The 23592-nt window shown below is 37.6% G+C and overlaps 2 protein-coding genes across 4 annotated transcripts; both read right to left on the bottom strand.

Moving 5' to 3' along the window:
- On the bottom strand, positions 1-2027 carry LOC107862717 (probable methyltransferase At1g27930). The gene has a single exon (XM_016708355.2). The coding sequence runs from the start codon at positions 1062-1064 to the stop codon at positions 168-170; it is 897 nt and encodes a 298-aa protein (XP_016563841.1). The 5' UTR covers positions 1065-2027; the 3' UTR covers positions 1-167.
- Positions 2028-2477: 450 nt separating this feature from the next.
- On the bottom strand, positions 2478-23592 carry LOC124895607. Of its 3 annotated transcripts, none has more exons than XM_047406045.1 (28): positions 23285-23592; positions 22985-23192; positions 22739-22851; positions 22388-22504; positions 21677-21820; positions 21158-21511; positions 20905-21059; positions 18801-18922; positions 18590-18681; positions 17802-18042; positions 17628-17685; positions 12803-12951; positions 12628-12698; positions 12347-12520; positions 10643-10714; positions 9821-9922; positions 9647-9736; positions 7825-7900; positions 7514-7607; positions 7347-7416; positions 7049-7228; positions 6180-6302; positions 5991-6074; positions 5699-5883; positions 5469-5607; positions 5314-5373; positions 3300-3404; positions 2478-2942 (listed from the first exon to the last, which is right to left on the bottom strand). In XM_047406045.1, exons 1-28 carry the CDS (start codon positions 23372-23374, stop codon positions 2829-2831), a joined length of 3582 nt encoding a protein of 1193 aa, XP_047262001.1. In that variant the 5' UTR covers positions 23375-23592; the 3' UTR covers positions 2478-2828. The 3 variants fall into 3 exon arrangements, with proteins under 3 accessions (XP_047262001.1, XP_047262002.1, XP_047262003.1); XM_047406046.1 differs by having other exon boundaries at positions 7514-7601; XM_047406047.1 differs by having other exon boundaries at positions 21326-21511.

Raw genomic sequence — 23592 nt, 5'->3', positions numbered from 1 at the left:
GAGGTAAACATGTATAGAAGGGACAAATTTACAAAGAGATAAATTAAAATGAGTTCTCAATATAATGAAAAGAATATATATGGAAACGAAATAAACATAAGCTAGATGCCTAGATCTAATAGCAAACAAAAGAATTTCTTCTACAACCGCAAACTATATATGTTCAATTATGTAGGACAAAATGTGGTGGCATTTGGTTTTGCTAGTATGTTAAAATCCCAGAATTTCCCTTTAGAAGAAACCAAATTAGTGTCACATAAGAATTCCCAAGAAAACCATTTCTCAATCATTCTATCAACATCATGTACCAACACATGAGTCCCATTCTTGTTCTTGCTTCTTCTTGCTACTACACCAGCAATATAAATTGCAGCCATTCTTCCTGGTGTTTCTGGTTTATCTCCATCTGGTCCATCCACAATCACCAAATCCCACTTCACTTCATACACTTCCTTAGGTACATTTGTCACAAGTGAAATAAATTTGCACTTCCTTGATGAATTACTATGCAGATCATGTTTGGCACTATCAGTAGCTGATATGTAGCAGTCTTTCTGGTTCTGTCTAGCATGTTTTAAAATCTTGTATGCGTTTTTAGCAACTGTCTGATACTCGACTCTGTGAATCCGAGTGTTGTTAGTATTACTCGTGGAGTTACTAGCCTTGATCTTCGCGGCGTTGTCCTCAAGAAAGACAGTGATTCCACCCTTGTTGATGTTTGAAATTTGATAAGAGTATTGCGTTTCAAGCCCGAAAACAAGAATATTGCAGGGTGATTTTCGCGATACAAGATCATAGAGAAAGTTGATTTCTTTCTCCTCGAGGAGATTGTGGGGGTGTTCAACTATAGACAAGGCGGAGAAAATCGGAGAGGAATATGAAGTAAGTAGACAAATCTTGACTAGTCTGAGTATGGAAGCAAATGATAAGATGAAAACAAGAAGTGGGATTATGTTTCTTTTTGTAAATTTCATAGCTCTATAGTACTTGTGTAAAAGAGTCTTTTTTAGACGAGTTTTTGGTGAGAAAAGAAGAAAAGGGAAAGCAATTTCAGAAGGGGGCATTGTGTACTTTTCTCATGTCACTATTTTCTACCTAAAGAGAGGCTTTTAATAATTTGAGTGACATGTGTTAATTTCCTTTCTGAATTTTCTTGAGTGAAGATGAAGGAATGATAGTTTCTTTAGTTTGAAGCGTTTGCTTTCTTTTTTACTTCTTGCCGAGAGTTTGTCGGAAACAGCCTTTCTACCCAACAAGGTAGTGGAAAGGTTTGTGTATACGCTACTACTTTTCCAGATATCATTTGTGAGATTATACTGTTGTTTTTCTTTTTCTTCTTGATTAGCTGTCACAATTTTCAGTATCTACTAAATTGAGTATCTTTTGTAACTGTTGTTAGTGATGTAGGTGTGATCAATCATTGTGAATGATGGGTACTCTTTGTTTAAGAAGTTGGGTCACCAAATTTCGTCTATTTTTGCAATACCTTGTTGGGGGTCATTTGCACTGTTGCCCTTATTTTGTGCTGGTCTTTTCACGAGACATAAGTTTATATTTTCGTATCATATATAGCACAAGTTATGTCCAGACATGGCTTCAATTTCTAAAGATGCCTAAAAGACCAAAATGAAGGACAAATCCATTTAAAGGGAACCTTCTAGGTACTATTTTGTCATCGTTTGGTGAATATGAGTGATATTAAAGAAAAAGCTATCTATTACTCTGATATAAACAAGCATCTAACACCGCATGCGGTCTCTAAGTTCATTTAAAGAGAGTAAAGTACCAAAAACACCAGTTCTAACTAAGTTCATCCATCTACCAACAATTTCAACTAAACACTAGAAAATGATTTTAGCAAAAGCATTTTTTTTTTTCCCTACACCAAAGCACCTAAGGTTCATGCTCTTCAACTCGAATAGCATTATTCTTTAACATACTTATTACTGATAATTAGAGACAAACAAAACTTCAAAGCTGAGATGATAAAGGGAGAATCAACAAAAATGGTCTTTTGTTGAACGTGTAGCTTCATGCATTTTGGTTGTTGATGGAGAAGAAAACCCGCGACGAGTTGTAAAATACAGTATTATGGAGAAATCACATTTCAAATGTCCTCAAATTTTCATACAATAAGACACAAAGGGGTAATCTGATTAACTCATAACACACGGTAACGTGAGAGATTATCAACTGGGTTATTTGTATGGATGCTTTGATTGATCTAAGATCTGTCCCTCTACTATAAATTACTTCTCGGTACTATAGGCACCTCCAAAGTAACACCAAAAATTTCAATTTGAAGACCAATAAAACCATATAAAGTAACACAATCGGAAGAGAGAATGCCTAAAGATGTCATGACATAGGTAGTGGGGTGGGGGATTTCACTGTATTTTTGCTGGAACACGGCAAGGGCCGGCTCATCTAGATATCCAAAGAACCAAGTCAGCATCTATAACAAAGACTCCAAGAAGAACAGCAGCAATGAGAAGACTTGCATATTATTTTGCTTCCAACTCTGACATATAAATCAATCACAACAGTAGCAGCTGTATTAAATGAGAAACTCAAGACATCTTTCTGCTCATTGTGAGAAAGAGGGGAAAGAAAATGAAGGCGGAGATACTATCTATTCCTAGAGTGTTACTCCATCCTCATTACATCTCAAAACTCATGTATAACTAAAGAGACCTATACTCATTGTACAAACTTCCAGGGTTTCATGGCATACCACAAAGCACGGCGACCGACCTGGGCCGAGGAGATCACATGGACTTAAGGACTTCTTCCTTAAGACACCACCAATGTACAATATGAACAGCTTTTTACATGAAATAACTCAAGGACTTCTTCCTTCTAGAGCCCCCCTCTCCATATAGTTCATTCCACTGAAGAAGCTCCGTCATATTTATGGACTCCGATGAAACGCTTGCACAAACCTATATAAACCCCAAAGCAATTGAATTCTCAGCATTCAGATGCAGCGAAAAAAAAAAACAGTGAGCTTAAAGACACATTAAGAGCCCGTTTGGCCATAGATTTCCCAAGTAGTTTTTGGGGGAAAACTTGGTAGGTTTGGCTATACAATTTGCCATTATTTGGCAGATAATCCAAATTCCCAAATACTAGAAAAAACTAGTATTTGGGCCAAATTTCATTTTTTTGGAAACTTTTAAAGGTGAAATCGGTTTTCCAAATACTATGGCCAAGCACATGGTGAAACTTCACCTAACAATAATTTGCCAAAAGTATTTGGGAGTCTATGGCCAAACTCTAGATAACTTTTGTCAACACACCCGCTCATGAGCATTTTTGAAGTCGTCCATGTTCAGAGGCCGTATGTCTGCACCACCGCATGGTGTTGGCGTAGGTCTACCTTCTGCCAAAGCTGCAGCATGCTCCTAAAATCAACTCCAAGCATGAGATTCCAGTGGTAGCATAAGTCTATTAAGTGGGACGTTTATGAATAGCAGATCAAGTGCACACTAAGGGAAATTTGGGGGGGAGCACTCTACAATAACATACCAAGTGTGATCCTACAAGAGGGGTGGGGGGGAATGTAGAATACCATGCATTATTATTACAGTAATATCCTAATACATAAGAACATCCATGCACTTGAGATGGATCTAGTTTATTTCCAACAACCCCCCCCCCCCCCCCCCCCCCAAATGAAAATAATAATAATAATAAGAGGAAGAATAAGAATAATAATAAACAACTAGAGTCTGCATCCCAAGAAACATATATAAGTTTCTAAAAGCTAGGTGAAGATAACCAGCACAATTGGGTCTTCAACTTTGAAATCTCGAGTTTGAATTCTTTCTTGGATCTTCTTCTACCCTCATCCCTGTCCATGGATTCTTTGACAAGAGACACATTTTTCATCTTTCTCCTTTGAGAAATCATATCCTTGCAGCAAAGCACATTCAGCCAACTACTTCCTATCTTAAAGAAAAAGCATGTTCAACGAACTGTGTTTAGCTTTCTTCAGACTTTCAAAGATCCGACAAGCTCATCTATTGTCATGGTGCCCAAGTCCCTCCTGCCCATTCAATTCTATATCCAGTATGGTTGCTCCATAACACCCAACTTACCCCCCTAAGCAGGCGATAGATGAGCCTCTGGATCTGCTGAGGGAGAGAGTGGAAGGCGCTAGACACACATTTAAAAACCAAATTAAACAGTGACAGGAAGATGGTAGAGTGTATGTCATAGACAAATAACATTTTGCCACGTAATTTTTGTTTTAATACTATTTTTATTTTTATCTTTCTTTTCTTTTTCTCCCAACCAGCTACTCCACAAAACCACCCTCAACTCATCTTCCACAAATTCTGAACAGAATTCCAACCTTCTTAAACTATGAAGTAAACTTAAATTCTTAACATAATTCCAACCAACTTCAATCCCATTTTCCAAGCGACACCATCAACTGTCAACCACTTCTCCATCTCCCTCAAAGGTGGACTCACGAAAAAAATTTCTTCTCCCCACCACAGACAATGGCCACCAGGCTACCACTGTGACGACACCCTTCCTCCCGTTTTCGTATATGGGATTGCATGTGTACTTTCTGGTCGATAAGGTTGTTGTAGATTGGTGGTTTTAAGATGGTAAGTCCTGAGAGGGAAATGAGTGAGAGAATGAAACAGAAGTCACTAGAAAAGTATTTCTGGCACCAAATGTTGAGAATTCAAAGAGGAAGAGCACTCTCAATCAATCAAATTCTCTTGAAGACAAGTGTAAGAAAGTTTTCTTCTTCACTTCTTCCAGCTTGGCTTGAATAAAATAATTATATTACCTAAGAGTATTTATAGGTATCATGATTTAAGTCCAGACTCTCCCATTCCTAAAGGCATGTACAAAACTGTACATGCATTCTCACGTTAAATCCTAATAATAAATTAGGAAAATCTATAGTCTATGTACTTGAGATGGATTTAGTTTTAACTTTCCAACAATACTTCCCAAGTGACTCCTAACTTGTGCTTACCTAATGGAAGCCTATTCATTATCTTGAATTATCTGCCAGAGCAGGACTATCTACGAAGAGGCAATATCCCCAAATTCTTGAACCAATTCCACATCTTGTGATCCTTCACAGTTATGTTAATATACCTACATCCTATTCCCTCTTGACAGTGCATTGATACTTTCATAAAGTCCTCCCAACCACAAAATAATTAAAGAACCTAGAATTGACACATCCAAACAGCAGCATTCATATTATCTATTATAGAAGCAATGCAAATGCTCTCTAATAACAAAGGAGTAAACGCTCAAGACATCTAATAACAAACCCTGTACCTTCTTTTCTTTTTCTAGGATTTCTCTAATGGGTTGATATGCTGCTGTAACACAGAGATTCTGCAAAATATCAGACTTAAATCAGCCTCTGCAAACATCATAACGACACAAAGGAAGAGTCATTTTGTCATGCAAAAATGAAATAGCAAAGACACCTTAAGGTCACTTCCAGAATATCCATCTGTCATACTGGCAACTGCATCCAGATCAACATCCGGAGACAAGTCTTCTTTTGCAAGTATCACTTTCAGAATTTTTGCTCTATTAGGAGCATCTGGTAAATTGACCATCAGCCTGTTCATAAAATGTCATGATAAGAACATTGAAACCAACTAACGAAATTTTCCTACTTCATTGGGTAAGTGCAAATTACTGGTTCTTTTACCTACGGGGCAGTCGCCTTATGACAGCCTCATCAAGGTCAAACGGTCTGTTTGTTGCTGCAAGTACCAACACTCGTTCAGTATCTTTCGTACGCAAGCCATCCCAATTCACCATGAATTCATTTTTCATTTTACGCATGGCCTCGTGTTCTCCTGGATTTTCCCGTCGGCCCAGCATGCTATCAACCTTATGTAGATCACATCAGAGAAAGAGGAGAGAGAGAGAGAATAAGAAAAAGCATAGAATAAAATAGAAAGAACAAAGATATGAGTCATGAGTTCTAGGAAGTGTACTTCATCAACAAAAACGACACTCGGAGCAATTTTACTAGCCAGGGAGAAGACAGCCTTCACATATTTCTCACCCTCACCAAACCACTGCAGCATGGAAAAACAATAGCAAGATGTATATATGACAAGAAGCATATTAACACATGATCCATATGCGATAGAACAATCTGACAAGTTTCAAATGAAGCTCACCTTTGAAGTGATACTTGACATTGAAATATTGATAAAGTTCGCACCCGCTTCAGTGGCAACTGCTTTCGCGAGCATGGTTTTCCCAGTTCCAGGGGGTCCAAACAGAAGTATTCCCTTGCAGGGCTGCAAATAAGCAGTTGAAAACTTAGGCAATCACAAGCACAACTTATATGAGATATACACGACTGATACCAAGAACAATACTTAGCGAAGCCAAATAATATAGCATTATATACAAAAAGCTTTTCTTCTGACCCACCAAAGAGAAAGTATTTAAGAACCAAGAACCTTCTCTAGTGCGCTACATAATATTTTTACCAATGAATTATCCATAACAAGGATCTCACAAAGATCAAGAGGATGGAAAATATGTAACATATTGTCATAGTGATATAAGAAGGTGACAGATAAAGAAGAAAGGAACTTCTTTTATCAAGATAAACAAGAAATTTCATAATCAAATTCAAGTAGCAAAGAAGCTAAAACAAAGTAAGGAGTCAGAAAACTTACAAGAACGTCTTTATGTTTATTTTACAGTATCTATCAAATTAATGCAGCCACACCTAATGAATATTCTAATTCGTAACTTCAAACCTCATCTGAACTAGTACCATAGCGCCTAGATAACTCAGTTTACTGACCTCAAACAAGAATTTAATAAAAGTGAAACTAACACTCATCATCTTCTCATTTTACTTTTTGTCAGCACAACAGCAAATCGATATAAAGAGTGGACAGAAATGAGTAAGACTAAGACCATCTGTGCTTACTGTTAGATCCTTGATCACAAGATCAAACACTACTAAACAAAAAAATATGGTTCTACGTATAGACAATCATGTAAATGACCAAGAACTGAAGATGAAAACCTTGGTTAGTTGACCCTTGCAGAAAAGTTCAGGTCTTTGCAAAGGAAGCATGACCAGCTCTTTTAATGTATCTTTGACATTTTCAAGCGCACCAATATCATCAAACGTTACTCCAATATCACTTGGGGGGATAACATCTGCCAGAAGTCTCTTCTCAAATTCATTCTCAGTCACAATATCCTGGGTCAGACAGACAATTTATCCACAAATTAATATGTCAAAAACCTCCCACAGTCAGATTAGGATAGCATCTCATGAAAATATAAGTTTAGCAAACCACCAGAAAGAAGGTAATCACCTTAAGTGACTTCTTCAAGCTCTTGCTTTCATTTTGCATAGCTTGAAGAATTTCCAATCCATACTGAATGCTGCTAGATTGAGAGATACAAAACAACTTTTCAATACCACAAATATTACAGCTAAGCAAACGCATATAGTCTCAGCTGCTGCTGCTACTTCTATTACCTCACAGGAGACAATACAAGCCTCACGTCAGGATCTGCAGCAGGGTTCTGCATCAAATGATGGCTCAAGGCCCATCCAACCACCTTCTCTGCACCTTCACAACACCAAAAAAAGAGAAGAAAAACTAAATAATTTGTCTTTATGCTACAAAAGCAAATCAAATGACAAAAAAACAGTTCTTTTTCCATTTTGTGAATATCATATGTTGACTTAAACAAATACAAATGTGAAGTAGCCTGACAACCTCCTTCGCCCCCATCCCCTTACCCATCCAAAGAAATTGTAAGCAATATGAAAAAGAAGTTGCTCACTTTCAACAGAAAAGGTTTGGTCTTTGATGCACAACGTGTCGAGTCCATCACAATCCAATCCATTCCGATTAAGAACCTATACCCAAAAAGAAAAGGAGGATCAACCAACAAAGAAATAAGTAAAAAGAATCATGCTTTTTTCAATGATCTCCTGACCTCATACGTCAGGTTTTCCACTTTTTAACACAACAAAAACAACATACCCAATATATTCCCACAAAGTGGGGTCTAAGGAAATATCAAAATTTGCAGTTCTTCAGTATGCTGAGACATGTTACCCACTTTCTAGGGATGAATAAAACTAAAATAGTGGAGTATATTCTGTTGCCAATCACAACTCAAAATTCAAGAAAGAGCGCACCAGCTGAAAGCTCAACAGCCCAAAGGTGTTATTCTCATCTTCTCCAACAGAAGATCCCCCCCCCCCAAAAAAAAACAAAAAAAAAAGGCGTTCACAATGACAAAATGGAGAAGCTTGTCAGCAGCAAGGGAAAAGACAGGATTGTTTTTTGCTGGTGGAACCATCTGTACTAGGTGAACCAGGATTTAGAACTTTGACAGGTGATGGAACAAGACCGACACAGATGAACTTGCTAGTGATGCTACATCAGCTGGAGCTATCACTAAGCGAACCAGGAGGATCTGAAAGAAACTACATCAATGAGGTTGACCCATCTTGTTAGTGTAAAGAGAAAATTCCTTGACAGTAGTTCAGCCATACTGTCGGTTTGTGCATTTTAGTAACAACAATTTGGTGCAAGACCAGATAAATACTTCTGAATGATCAAAAAAAAAAGGGAACAACAAGGCACTTAATATCATCAAACTTTGATCTGTGCTAACATAACAGTAGTTTCTCTTCAACTTTTTTATATAACCAACAACAACATACCCAGTGTACTCTGTACTCTCTCGCACAGAGTGGGGTCTGGGAAGGGTAAAGTGTACGCAATACTACCTCAGAATTCAGATGAAATAGAGTGTGTGTTCCCGAAAGACCCCGCCTCAGAACAAGCAACAACAGTATAAAAAGACATAATTAAAAACAATAAAAGGGTGGAATAACACACCAATAAAGGATAACAGGAACAAGACAGCCACAGAGTATTACTAGAAATTATCTACCTGAAGACACAAACATCACGAACAAGAAAACTACAGGACACGTGAATAGCACTACGACTACTGGCACAGCTACAAACAAACCATCCCTTCCTACTAGCAAGGACGTACTCCCACCTACCAACTCTCTACTCTAATCCACGCCATCCACACCTTTCAATCTAGGGTCTATCCACAGTAAGTTGTAATTGCTACATGTCATGTCTAATCACCTCCCTCCAGTATTTTTTGGGACTACCTCTACCGGCCTGAAATCATCCATAGCCAACCTCTCACACCTCCATACTGGGGCATCCATGTACCTCCTCATCACATGCCCAAACCATCTCAACCTCACTTCCCGCATCTTGTCTCCAACTGAAGCCACTCCCACCATCTCTCGAATAATCTCATTTCTAACCCTATCTCTCCTAGTAAGTTCACACATTCATCGCAGCATCCTCATTTGCGCCACCTTCAACTTTTGGATGTGGGAGCTCTTGACTGGCTTTATATAACCAAAAGCAAAATTCATGTGGAGGAAAATGAACCACCCCATCAAAGTCTAAAGAAGCTTGTATCTTCATAAGAATGCAGAGATGTCAAATGATTTAAATACTAAACAGTTCAAAATATTAGGTTTCCACTTAAAGGCTACAGCAAGGATGATTAGCAACAATATAATCAATGAACACGTGAAAGATAGGTTACAAGCCCTTACTGTTCGCAAACTATTCAAATTTCCCTTCATTTTGAGAGTATCAGCATCTCGATCCAACTGCTGCTTCCAAGCAGATAAAAGCGCTTCATCCTTCATAGTCATAGTCACTCATCAGTTATGCAAGACAACAAGAACCACCAGAAATTCTATTTTAAAAAAAAAATCAAAACAGACCTGTGGCATGTGAATGGTCACTTTGTTGGGGAAAAGCTTTGTCAGCAGTTTAGTTGTCTTGGTAACTTCCTTTCCCCTGTCATGCAACTTCCCAAAACTATCCTGAGGTCAACAAATTTAAGTACTATAAGCCAGTGGTTAAAGGTTGAAAGGAAATAAAAAACTCCCAGTAAGAATGACATTGGCACATGGAGCGGACTTCATCCAGACAAAAGGAACCACTCAAACTGCCAGGCTTAGGGCAGTCAGATTCCAATTATTTCAGATGCAATGTCGTAACGAAGTTGGTGAAAAGGAAAAACAATCCACCTCAGTTAAGAAGGAAAAGACATCAAATCAAAGACAAACTGCCAGGCTTGTTCATAAAAGGTAATAAAGATGTGTATTAAGTTAGTATTGAAGGCACACAATGAAGCCATTGTTTCCTATTGGCATCATCCTGTACAAAATACTCTACCCAGGATTATCCATCATACAAAAGGATATAAGAAGATTGTCCCTGCTTGTATTTCGTGGAAAATATGGGAAGAGAGGAATAAAGATGTTTTGAAGATAAGTCTAGCAACATTCAGAGATGAAATGAAGTGTTTGGTGCTGTTTTATTTTGGTTTAAAGGAAAGTATTTAGAAGATCATGAATCTTTTTCGATACTCCAGAATCCTTATGAGATGACAAAGGATTAGGAGTGTTATTTCTGCATTCCACCTTGTAATTATGGGATACTACACAGTTTCTTGTTGTAGAAAAATATATACAACTATGTTACCTTTTTCCCCAAAAAAAAAAATTACGGAAGAAAAGATCGAGAGAGAGAGAGTATACCGGGAAAGCCAAATCGAGCAAAGCAGTTTGATTGCTGCCAAATTTGGTGAAGAGTAATCCCCCAGGATGTGACTACAGCGGGTAGAACGGGAAATAATTAGAACTTATCCCAACTAATAAATAGATAACACAAAGATCGACAAATTTAAAAGAAAAGTTAAAGCACACAAATAATTTATCTCCTCTGGACGAGGAGGAAAGGAGCAAGAAAGCAAAGTGTAATAGAACAGCCTCTAGAGGAGGAAGAAAGGAGCAAGAAAGCAAAGGGTGTTATAAAACGGCCTTTGTGTTATTTGTTACAACTAATGTACAAACATATTAATTTAAAAAAAAAAAAAAGGGAGAGAGGGTTGATGCAATGAGTGGTTGTGATAACACCACTTTATCAAAAAAAATAAAAATAAAAATAATAATAATAATAATAATAATAATAATTATTATTATTATTATTATTATTATTATTATTATTTCAAAGGGTGTGATACTATCAAACAAACCTAGAGGAGAAATAATATTCCTTCCATTTCATTTTATGTGTCTTGTCTCGAGCCGGGGGTCTATCGGAAACAACCTTTCTACTTCTTTAGAGGTAGAGGTATGGACTGCGTACATCTTACCCTCCCCAGACCTCACTATGTGGGAATACACTGGGTTTGTTGTTGTTGTTGTCATTTTATGTGTCTTCATGAAAGGGTGTGATACTATCATCAAAAACTAGAGGAGATGTATTACTCCTTCCATTTCATTTTATGTGTCTTCATTTGGCCCTGCATGGAATCTAAGAATCTACAAGAAACTTTTGAATCACGTGGTTTTAAACTAAAGGGTGTATTAACATATCAAAAAATTCATTAAATCTTGCGGTCTTAAACATGTCAAGTCTTTCCTATAAAGGAGTTTCATTAAGGGTAAAATCAGAATGTTGGAATTAAAAGTAACCAAACATAGAAAGGTGGCATTCTTTTTTAATCAGCTTGAATGGAATACACAAATTGAGGAGGAGGAAGAGATACTTCATAGCTTTTTCTTTCTCAAAAAAAAGAAAGGATGAGGAATTGTTACATAAGTTGGTGCTTCACATGTAAGTGATCAACTAGCACCCTGCCCATTCTCACCTAGTTGTGGTGGGTAATGCAATGAACAATGTGAGTAACAGTGAATGACATAATAGTTGGTACATATTCGGAGAAGAAGATGATGAGCAGGAAGAGCCTCGGATGCATCTCCCCTCGCACTTAACGGTGTCATAGAACAGGAGGATCCTAGTTGTATTTCCCATTACACTTAGGTTGGCTCTTGGAGGAAAAGGAATAAGAGAGCCTTTAGAGTGGTGGAATAGGACTGTACATGTTAGGGCATGTCTTTTATTTTTGAATGAACTTTTGGGCACCCATGAGGCTAGTATAGATTATTGAATGGATTTGTATAGAAACATAAGATGTAGACTCTTAATTTTGATGTACATTTAGTATACGAGGTTTTTTCTCCATCAATAAGATTTATTACTTTTTTATTAGAAAAAGATACATCTCTCGCTTCCTTGTCAAACCTCATCTCTAGAACTTTCGCACCTATGACTTCTTTAATCAAGAAACTTAATCCAAAAGAGATTCATACCAGAGGACACCTAACACACATTCATACCGAAAACAAAATAATTCTTTGACATTACATTTGACAACAACCTGGAAAAAGCAAAAGTACCTTTTCCTTGCGGTTATCTGTGTGAGCGTGAGATCCAAGAACAACGATGTTAGCAGGAAGCTTTTCAAGCCGATTTTTAAAAGTGGAATACGATTCTGAACTACCCGCCATAGATTTCTCAGCATCTTTCATAAATAAAATGAAGGGGGAATTTCTGCTCTCGCTGAATACAACCTTACAAATAGAAAGCAATATACAGAGATAATTGAGACCTCAGAATAACCAGAAAAAAAGAACACAAGTTCAATAGCATTAGTTCTCAAAATTATACAAGGATCAACCTCAAACAATGTGCTAATGAGTAACTTGTCAAGATCATCGGCACCAGAGGCTTCCAAGCGTAGCTCACTGGCTGAGAGAGAGAGAGAGATGACCAAAAAGCAAAGAAAACTAAATTCGGCATTACTGAACTTCACAAAATAAAGGAGAAAGAAAGTAAGACCATGTGGGCAATACCCTTGCAAAAGAATCCATGACCATCATCACAAAGACCCCCAAAGTTAACCCCGTCTGGTATTGGCTTATCAAACCTTACACCAATTTTTGATGATGGATTATCTTCAAAAGGCAACACAATCTTCCCTCGAGTCCCAAAAGCTGGCCCTCTAGTAATTTGAACCAAGATAAATATGGTTAAATAGAACAGTTTTAAATTGTATTGCAGCTGAAGCATAGGCACTGTTACAGAATAAAATACTTTATAGCATGACTAGTTTACAATCAATACTATGAGGAAAATTAAGGACTACAATATAAAATCACAAAAACAAAATTAAAATAAGGAGGATAAAAAATAAGTGTTGCCTTGTCTCCAAAAAAACATAAAAATTAAGCATTATATAAATCTTAATCTTTAAAAGTTTGCACAGATGAAACAAGAGGAAGAAGTGATTATTTGCATCCATAAAGCATGCACGTGTGTGCATGGCCAGGCCCACAACACAAATCAATCAAACAGCGCCCCAATCCGAAATTTCCGAAAATTGAAGGAGAAAAACAGTTAAAAGTAGTAATACATTTGGGAACGGCACTGAACTCAATCAATTCATGCAAGTCGCAGACCTAATGTTACCTTCACATTGACACAGCAACAAGTGGTTATTCAGACATATTGCTAGAACAGAATCGCCCTCAATTTCACTGGTAACCCATTGATAAAACGGACTTGCCACCTATCACTTTCATCTTAACCTTTATATTTAGGTGGTCTTTTATTTGAATATCAGGTTCTTGCAAAAGCCTCCCGAGACGTAAAGTTAAAGAAAATAAACCAACACTGGATCTCGTCTATCCATTTTCTTCTCCCCGTCTTCTTTGTGTCATATAACTCTCTCTTAATTGAAATGCATGCAATCTCATTATCATGTATCCACATAAAATTCCCAATTCAACCACAGAAAAAACCTCCAAATTGATCCACGTAAAGCTGTAAAATAGTATGATCTAATCTTTCTGACATATTCTCATCGGTAGAAAGCAAAACAACTGTACTACAACATGATCACTGGTCTGACTTGCTGACAATTTTAAAAAAGAGTTGAAACTCCATTAAATCTGGACTAAATGGATTAGAGAAAACCAATCTGCAGATACATTTAAGGATCAAAAGATAAGGAGAGAAGACCACTATTTCCGTATTCCATATACATCATATCTAAACAAGTAGTATCTTCATCAAAAAAAAAAAAAAGGTAGTTACGCGTCAAGAGGCAGATCCAGGACTTCAATTTCACTTTCACGGATTCAACCATCAAGATTGTGAGTTCAAAATCTAATGTTTGTTGAAATTTTATTATTTTACATACATTTATATCCCGGGTAGAATATATTGGGTTCAGTTGAACCATAGCTCTAAGATACATCGCCACTGGTAACAACATACACGACCATCACAGGCCCAGCACCACGGGACCACAATGCTTAAAGAGAACAAATCACAATACTAATAAAATAGATTATAAGGGATTTCTGAACTTGATAACCTCTAGGGATTTTTTGCCATTCATTATAAACATCCTTACAGCAAGTCGCAAACTCTCACACTTCCAATTCCTCCATATTATTTAATGGGACTCACTGAAGTCCCTGTAACTCATACACTTCCCTAGTTTTTACTTGGCAGAAGGGCGGTACACTAGGGAAATTTATAGAGAAAAGTGGAAGCAGAACACCTACACCCGCCTGCTTCCCAGGGGCTCATAGTAAATAAAACAAATGTTAGCACATCAACTTTCATTCAGAATGTGTCTGAATCTAATTAAATGAGCAAAAAAGAAGCCACTTAAAAAGAGATACAGAGAGCAACCATGTTGATCTGTGTTTTGGTTTCCTAGCAAAGAAAAAGAGGAACTAAACTATGTTTCTTTTCCCAACCTCACTTGTGGACAGACAAAAAGGAAAGATTGAACTTTTCTACACAAGTCCCAGAGTCATCCCACAAATGAACTGGAGCTTATGTGGTCAAACTTCTAGAGCTTATTTTGAAAAGCACTTTAGTCAAAATAGTTTACAGAAAAGTATTTCTGGTAAACTGATTGTGTTTGACCAATGTTTCAGTAAGTGATTCTGAGTACAAAATAACAAAAAAAAAAAGACAGTATTAAGATTCATTTTATAATTAATAATACTTAAATAGGGAAATGATTTTAATATTTTTTGATGAGGACTTCAATTAAGTTTTTTTATTTTTATTTAGAAAAAGAATTGAGAAGGTAACATATTATTTAGTGACATTTAAAACATAAATGAAAATATACATTACAGCTAATCAGTATAAATACTTTTTAAGCAAAAAAAAAAGGAAGAAGAGAAGAGGCTCGTATTTATATTTGAGAAATATATTGGTTAAATTAATGAAAGATAATTTGGTAAATATGATAAGTTGGATGTTTGGTCACAGACCCTAGAGTCTAAAGGGGTTAGGTTGCGCAGGGACTAAGACGGAATACTTGAAATGCAAGTCCAGTGATTCGACGCATGAGGCTGATGTGGTAGTGGAGCTGGATTCACAGGCCATTCGGGAAGAGGGATATTTTCAAGTATCTTGGGTCTATAATACAGGGGAATGGAGAGATTGACGAGGATAACACACACCGTATTGGTGCAGGGTAGTTGAAGTGGACGCTCGCTTAACTCTTGTGTGATAGGAAGGTGCCTCCTAAGCTTAAAGGTAAGTTCTTCTGCAGAGTGACAGTTCGACCAGCTATGTAGTATAGAGCGGAGTATTGGACATTTAAGAACTCCCACATCCAAGTGGCAGAGATGAGGAGGTTGAGATGGATGTGTGGACTTACCAGGAGAGACAGAGTTAAAAATGAGGTTATTCGAGAGAAGGTGGGAGTGACTTTGGTGGAAGATAAGATGAGGGAAGTGAGGTTGTGATAATTTAGGCATGTGATGGAGAGGTGCACGGATGCTTCAGTACAGAGGTGTCAGAGGCTGACTTAGATGATTTTAGGCGGTGTTAAGGTAGGTCGAAGAAATATTGGAAGGCGGTGATTAGGCATGACATGGAGTAGTTACATCTTACGAAGGACATGATCCTTGATAGGAAGGAGTGGAGAACGTGAATTAGGATAGAAGGTTAGTGGGTTGGAGTGCATCCGTAATAGTAGAGAGGAGTCATTTGTTTGTATTTGTGTCTGTACTTTATTGTAGTTTATTGTTGTAGTGTTCTGATCACTTGTGATCTGGAATAGATAGGTTATAGTACTACTCTGTCGGTGACTTGTTTCTTTTATTATCTAGCGATGTGTTATCCCATTTTGATGTTTATTTTTATATTTTTTGTTTGTTATATTGTTATTTGTCCCGAGTTGGGGGCCTATCGGAAGCACTCTCTACTTTATCTGAGGTAGTGGTATGGACTGCACACACTTTACCCTACCCAGAACCCACTTTGTGGAAATACACTGGGTATGTTGTTGTTGTTGTAGTAGTAATTTGGTAAATATGAATTTTGGGCAAGGAATTTATTTTAAGATTGCAGATTTTCAGTAAGGATATTTTTGTCTTGAAGGGATTAATTTTCTGCTTCTGTTTCGTGGAAGAAGCAGAAATTTGTAGCTTCTCCCTACTACAAAAACAAGTTGTTTCCGCTGCTCCAAGACACTTTGTTTCTTTGAAACTGGTAACTTTGTATTTATATATCAGAGAAGAGTAGTACATGGTTTGTACTACAACTATACTTAAAAACACCTATGATCCTATGTCTATAATGCGCCTAGCACATCAATAATAGAGACAGGATCATTGGACCAAATCTGATTACACCAAAACACAGCGTCAAGATGGAATTCAACTTGATCTGCTGTATACTATTTCCTATGTTCTCGAAACACCTAGCATTTCTTTGCCTCCATATAGTCCACCATATACTGGCTGGAATGATTCTCCATATGCTTCTGCTATTAGCCAGTATCCCTATCTCTTCCCAGCTTTGAAGTGTCTGTGTAATCTTTCCTGGCATGGACCAAGATATACCTCTCAAATTCAGAAACATCCTCCATAGTTGACCTGTAAACTTAAAATGCAAAAAAAAGGTGGTTTACAGTTTCTGGCTTCTCCCCACACAAAAAACATGCAGGATCTAATGTCATCCTCCTCTTCATTAAGTTGTCCTTTGCGAGAACCGACTCTTTAGAAAAGAGCCAGACAAAACAGACTACTTTATAAGGTATTTTGACCCTCCAGTGTTCTTCCATGGCCAGTTGATGGACGGTTGGTTAGGGAGATTCAGTTTCTTGTATGCTTTGCTAACCTTGAATGTGCCTTTCTCACTGCCCTGCCACCATAGCTCATCTTCCCCCTCTTGTGTCCCATTGAACTGGCCAATTGTGTTGAAAAACTCTGCCACTCTTAAAACTTCCCAATGCACTTTTTGTTTTGGCACCTCAAATCTCCAGAAAAAGTGTTTTTGGCCTCCCAGAAGCTTGGTCAATATGGTACTTAAAACAGCAATCTTTAACCATATTGTTCTTCTTCTCATCCATTCCTCCTAATATCTAAACCTAAACAAGTTGTTCTACCTTTAATTTACTTGTGATGATATCTATCTCTTGATAATATAATAGTTATGCTGCAGTGGTTAGGTACTACTATACATCATTTTCAAATGGCATCCAAATTCAAAAATAAAGAAAAAGAGTTCCAGGAAAGAGAACAGATACAATATCAACAGAATTATAAAATAACACCAGATAGTGGATAATACAACTCATTTTGGGTCCCGGAAGAACGAATAGTAAGTGGTCTTAAGGAGAAAGTGTTCTGTATAAATTACCTGGCAGAGCTTGAATATAAACCACCAGAAGCAGAACCAATGAACCTCACCTTATCACCTAAATATTACCAACATTGATTACCAAGGTTAAAGAGAAAAAGAAGCCATGCTTGTATAGTCAAAAAAAAAAAAATGCAGTAACAATTAACAAATATTAGAACCCAATGGAAATACCTGTCTTGAACAAGGTATTCTTTGATGTCCCGGCTAAAGACGCTACATTGCTACTCTCCATCTTTGGTTGTGCTTCCAAACCCAAAAAATCAGTCTGAGTGTCAGCATTAGTTGCTTGACCAGATGATGACTCATTGCCTTTAGGCATGTCAGGTTCTCCAGGAATCTGCTTGGAGTTTGTGGACATCTTATGTGCACTGCATCCCTCTTTTAGTAGTTCAGCCTCCTTTGCTGATAGACCCTGGATGATACGATAATAATCCATAAGTTGCATTACATTATAACATTTTATTTTTTTGAGAGAGAACATAACAATTTAACAGCAGTAAAGGGGCAAGAATGTAACAGAACCAAACATGACAAGTTTAATGATTCTAGAAAATCAGAAATAGAGCACAGATTCCCACTGTTAAAAATTAGGGAGACGTGAAATCCCCCCACCCTAACACACTTGGAGAAGAGAGAATTTCTCCAAATTTTGATGTTACTCCCATATCACTCAATATGTCCAACCTGGCTAACTGCCCTTTTAGTGACCAAACCAACAGATAATATTGTTTCTGTTCCATAAGCAGAGATCCAGAAAGAGGTCCATAAGTACCAACAATGTTGGCCAGGACAAGCGGCAAAGCAAGCAATCATTAAAAAAAAAAAGGTTGACGTGAAAAAGGTAGGATATAGGAATCAAAGCATTTCAGAAGCAAGGGAGGTCAAACACAACTAAGAAAATCATGGCAAGGTATCACGCAATCCACCCTCAAGAAAAGATAAAATGAATATTGTCTTACACCCAAAAAGGAATGGCTATCAAAGATGAGCAATTTAGCTCCATAAAAATGAGCAAGTGCCTTTGCCAGCATCTCCTGATAAATCTCAGAACCTGCTATACAAAAGCAGAAGTGGTTAGTATGCAGACATTAAAGTTTACTACCAAGAATCTACAGGACAAACAATTCATAAGAAGCTTTTCATCAAAAAATACTAAGGAAAACGACTTACCTGCAGGACCTGAGAGCAGAATTCTTGGGTTGATAGTGGCTAGCTCAGAAGTATATTTTACTTGTTCTTTATGCTTCAGATGTATATATGCAGCCGCAATCAGCACATTTTTTGTGTTCTCACTGCAAGCTCAGATATCAAATGAATCTTCACCAATCATGGTTGTTGGACATATTGAATACTGAATAATGTTACAGCTATGGGGTTGCTAAACCAATTAAGAACAAAAATGAGGCACAACTAGTCCTGATAAATTACCAACAGAATTTATCACTACAAAGCTCACTCTCTCAGTAAAGAGGGCAGCCCGGTGCACTATAGCTCCCGATATGTGCGGCTCCGAGGAAGGGCAGGACCACAAGGATCTATTGTACGCAGCCTCACCTCACATTTCTGCAAGGGGCTGTTTCCTCGGCTTGAACCCATGATCTTCTGGTCACATGGCAAAAACTTTACAGTTACTCCAAGGCTCCCCTCCAAAGCTCACTCGCTCAGTAGGACCAGAAATTAAATGAATTCTTTTAGCAACTAAAATGAGAATTTCAAGTGCAGGATAACACCAAGGATTTGTGGGTTTTGCTCTAGCAATCGGGCTCTCTCTTCACCACCCTCATGGGGATGGTCTCCAGGATTGTGTAGTTAATAACTCTAGTGATGCACTTACTGCATTCAAGCAACTGAAAGAAATCACATTTTGGAGCTTGACCCTTCATCACATTAACAGACAGACATAAAAATCAGTAGATGAATTCCCAATCTTTATTGGAGAATAGGACTTCCGTGCTGCTTAAAAATTTGTAAGGTTATCTTGGTAGTGGAGAAAAATCAATTATTGACATATCTCACAGAAAAATGATGATACATCTGCCCCCCACCCCCACAATTCCAGATTTTAAAAAAAAAAAAGAAAAAAAAAAAAGAGAAAGAGAGAACCTACATGTCGCAGCCTATACTCTAGCTTGTAGGTTAAAATAAGTTATATTCCCCAAACATCTTCCAACTTCAACCTCAAATAAACTTTTTTTTTTAACTTCAACTTTTTATAACAGCTAAATATTAATTATTTAACTATATTACTAATAATAAGAAAATAATAAACAGACTAGCACTAAGAATGTGCCAGTACATTAGAAACATAGAAATCCTCGAATACAAAAAAAAAGGATGGATTTCTTCGGTACAAAAGTCTATTCCTGTAGAAAAGCAATGAGCACGCTATTTCATCTTTGACATCTTACAGGTTGCACCAAAAAGCCAAAGCCATAAATATCTGAATTTAATCTTCGGTATAGCATCTACTTTCCCTTGGAAACATCTTGCAATCCTTTGCTTCCATACCACCCAACAACACGAGCAGGCATTACGCTCCAAATCTTTCTCAAAGGTTTTCTTTTTGTTCCCCCAACATCCCAGCTGATCAAGAGTTCCTTTCTGAGTTAGGCATAGTAGAACCTATACTGAATAGGTCGAAAAATAAGGACCAAATCTGCCTTGTCACCAGACCAACTTCAACTTAAATATTGTTCAAACACCTACTAAATAACTGTATCCTCTATCTCAACCTCCTAGTTGTCAATGACAAACTTCTTTCTAATGATAAACTTTTACCTCCCAGTCTCCCACATAGGCATATACTTTTGAAAGAAACACACTGAGAACATATACAATTATATTTTGAATTTGAATTCCCGACTAAAGGGTAATTTAGCTTTTCTTTTACTTTGAGCAGTAGCATTTTACAAACAAAGAATACTATTTTTGCCACATAAGCTAATGTACAAAATTTTTGCCATGGCAATTGTCCAAAGCAGGGACAATAAAAACAGCTTACTCAAAAGAGGGTATAGTAAGTGAAGACTAAGGTGCAATATTGGAACTTCAAAAACAAGATATGATTATGACTCTAGTAACACATTGGCACAAATCCCTAGGGCTTAAAGCAAAGCCTGCTTCATTCAAGTGAAAGACGTGAATAAAAGAAACTACAAAATTCAGTCCATAAATACCATATCTTTCAACTCAAAGAGAACATATAGCATATATACCAAGTGTATACTAAGTATAAGTTGTAAATGGGATAATGCATTGTAGTCTCTGGAAATACCTCAAGTAATATGGGAAGCTATCAAATGAAATATCTAGCTGTTGTCCATCAACTATTGCAGCGTGGATCTCTTCTTTAAATACGGCACATCTCACAGACACCCCTGCTGCGGAAGCTGGCATTGAATCTCTTGTCCACTCTCTTTCCTCTGGTATCTGTCCATATGCAATTCTATTTAGTTCATCTCACATATCAGCGAGCGCATACCCATAATGAAAGACCAAAAAAGAAATAAATCAGTCAGACACTTTACATCGCCTGCATCTCTGCTAGCGTTCAGATTTCCATCAAGAGGGAGGATCTTGCTAGTCAACCCAACATCAGCAGCACTGCTGCTGCCAACATTTGCAGCTGAATCGACTTCGAGGCCATCAAACTCGTCTTCGTGAATAACAGGGGAAGAAGGCTCATTCCCACTAACCTGAGACGTAGGTTTCAAACGCGATGGGTCTTGCCGCAGGCTTGAAAGCGATGCCAAAATGGAAGCACCTGCTACAGCTGAGGCATCTCCTGCTCTTCTTTCAACACGCACTAATTTACCTGCACTGGTCCTAACATCTGAAGGAGGTGACTTAACTCCAAGCTCATGCGGCAGCTGCTCAAATATCTATACCACAAAAATGTTAAGGATATTCCTACAAATCATGTGGCCAAATAGAAACTACAGAACTTCAGAACCCAAAAAGAAATATGAAAAACAACAAGAGACTTAGGATTTCGGATTTCTTTTAATATGTCTTTCCATTAATTTTGACAGTAACTTTGAGGATACATAAGCATGAGTCCCCGTAACACCGAAAACAAGCTCATCGCCTGACTTCAGAATGCAACTACTGTTTTTTCTAACTGTCTTTCCATTAACTTGCACAGATCCTTTGCCCCTGCTCTCCAGCACAGCAACCCAATTTCCTTCGTGCTGATCATTTCCACAAACAATGAGTACACAGTATGAAGTTCATCTTCGGAAAAAATAACGAACGAAAGAAAGAAACGCCAAATTGAGCACAGCTGTAGTTGTTCCGAGCGGTGAATTTTCATATGCAGTGGTTCAAAGCCAAGTATTGGCATGCTATCAGAGATCACCCCAAAGATTTTTTACTCCAAATAACAAACACAGTTTCAGCCAACATATAAACAGTCCAAGAATTTTTAAAACAAAAAATTCAGACCACGAACTGTTTATAATTTCAGACCACGAATGTGGACTTCTATCAACATGGTTACAGTCCAGCACCAGTTATCCAGGAAAAACTGGCTGGGCCACGCAAAGTTGGATAATGTTAGATAGTTGTTTTTATTGCAATCTTGGACAGAAACAGTCTGTGAGCTGACCAAAGAAAAAAAGCAGAAAAGTCCAAAATGAAAAAAAAAAAAAAAAAAAAAGTTTCTTCTTTTTCCCAAATGAATAATCTGAAAACCACGGGCAGATGGAAACAAAATTGGGGAATTCCATCAGAGTAAAGACCAAGAACTGAAGCAATACCTGTGTAAGCCTTATTAAACATAAAGTTGCACTAACTGTTTGTTGCTTGATAGGAAGATGAGCATTTTTGCTAGAACCAATCATGAATGTTGTCGCGGAAACATGTATAGTTGGGTTCTGCAACACATATATGAAACCACCATTAATCAATCTTGAATAACAAAACAATAACTCCCACAAATAGGAGTAACAGCAATCAAATTACATTCAAAAAGAGAATCATTTTTCTTTTGATAACCAGCCCAGTTTGAGTTCACCCAATTTGAAAAACAAAAGTTCTTTTTTGATAACCGTGATGTCCGGGTCAGCACAAAATTCAAAAAGATAGAATCTTGAATCAAGAAAGTTCACCTGTGGAAACTCGGATATAAGCCTACACCAAGGTGACGTCGTTTCCGAACCTTGATTCAGCTTCCTCAAAGTCACCGAACTCCTCGGCTTATCAACTATAGCAGGTGTCGCCCCTAAAACCACACACACAAACAAAATAAATAAAATAAAATAAAGAAACTCACTTCACTTCTCTTCACTTCACTTGACATGATCAAGTAGACCAAACAGTAAACTTCACAAGAAACAGTTGAAAAAGAAAGTAACCTTCTGCTACAGGTGTAGCAACCGATACGGCAGGTGCATCATCACCCTTGTCAGAGGCGGCGGCGGCGGCACCGCCAGCCTGAGGAGTAACGGCGCCGACCCCAAATTCCGGCGGTTCAGTAGAAGACAACTCCTTAGGATTCTCCGTCGGTTTCTCCGACGACAACTTCGGTTTCTCCGACGACTCCGCATTACTATTATTATCCACCTATAAAATCAAAAAAAATAAAAAATCAACTCACCGAACAAAGCCAAAAAAAAAAAAAAAAAAAGAGTGAGGTTCAGAGGGACAGATTGTACCTTGTGTCGCTTAGAGGAAGAATCATCGTCGGATGAAGCGGAGCGTTTAGCGGTGGAGGGTAGAGATCCACTTCTCCTTGTAGCTACCATTTCTCCGGAGACCAAAAAACTCTAATGAGAGAGAGAGAAAGAGAGGGAGAGAGTTTGGGTTTTCTTTAATTTTCTTTGTTGTTGCTTTGGTTTTGATTTGTGAAAAATAATAAGTATATAGAGTGAGTATTGTTTTTGTATTTTTGAGAAGGGTTGGTGTTGGGAGGAAATGCAATGGATGAAGCCAAAATTTATAATTTGGATAGGAGAGGAGGAGT

This window comes from Capsicum annuum, unplaced genomic scaffold (genome assembly GCF_002878395.1).
Source record: "Capsicum annuum cultivar UCD-10X-F1 unplaced genomic scaffold, UCD10Xv1.1 ctg83241, whole genome shotgun sequence".
Lineage (NCBI taxonomy): Eukaryota > Viridiplantae > Streptophyta > Magnoliopsida > Solanales > Solanaceae > Capsicum > Capsicum annuum.
Note: the sequence above shows the minus strand (reverse complement) of the source record. Positions and strands in the feature narration are given on the sequence as shown.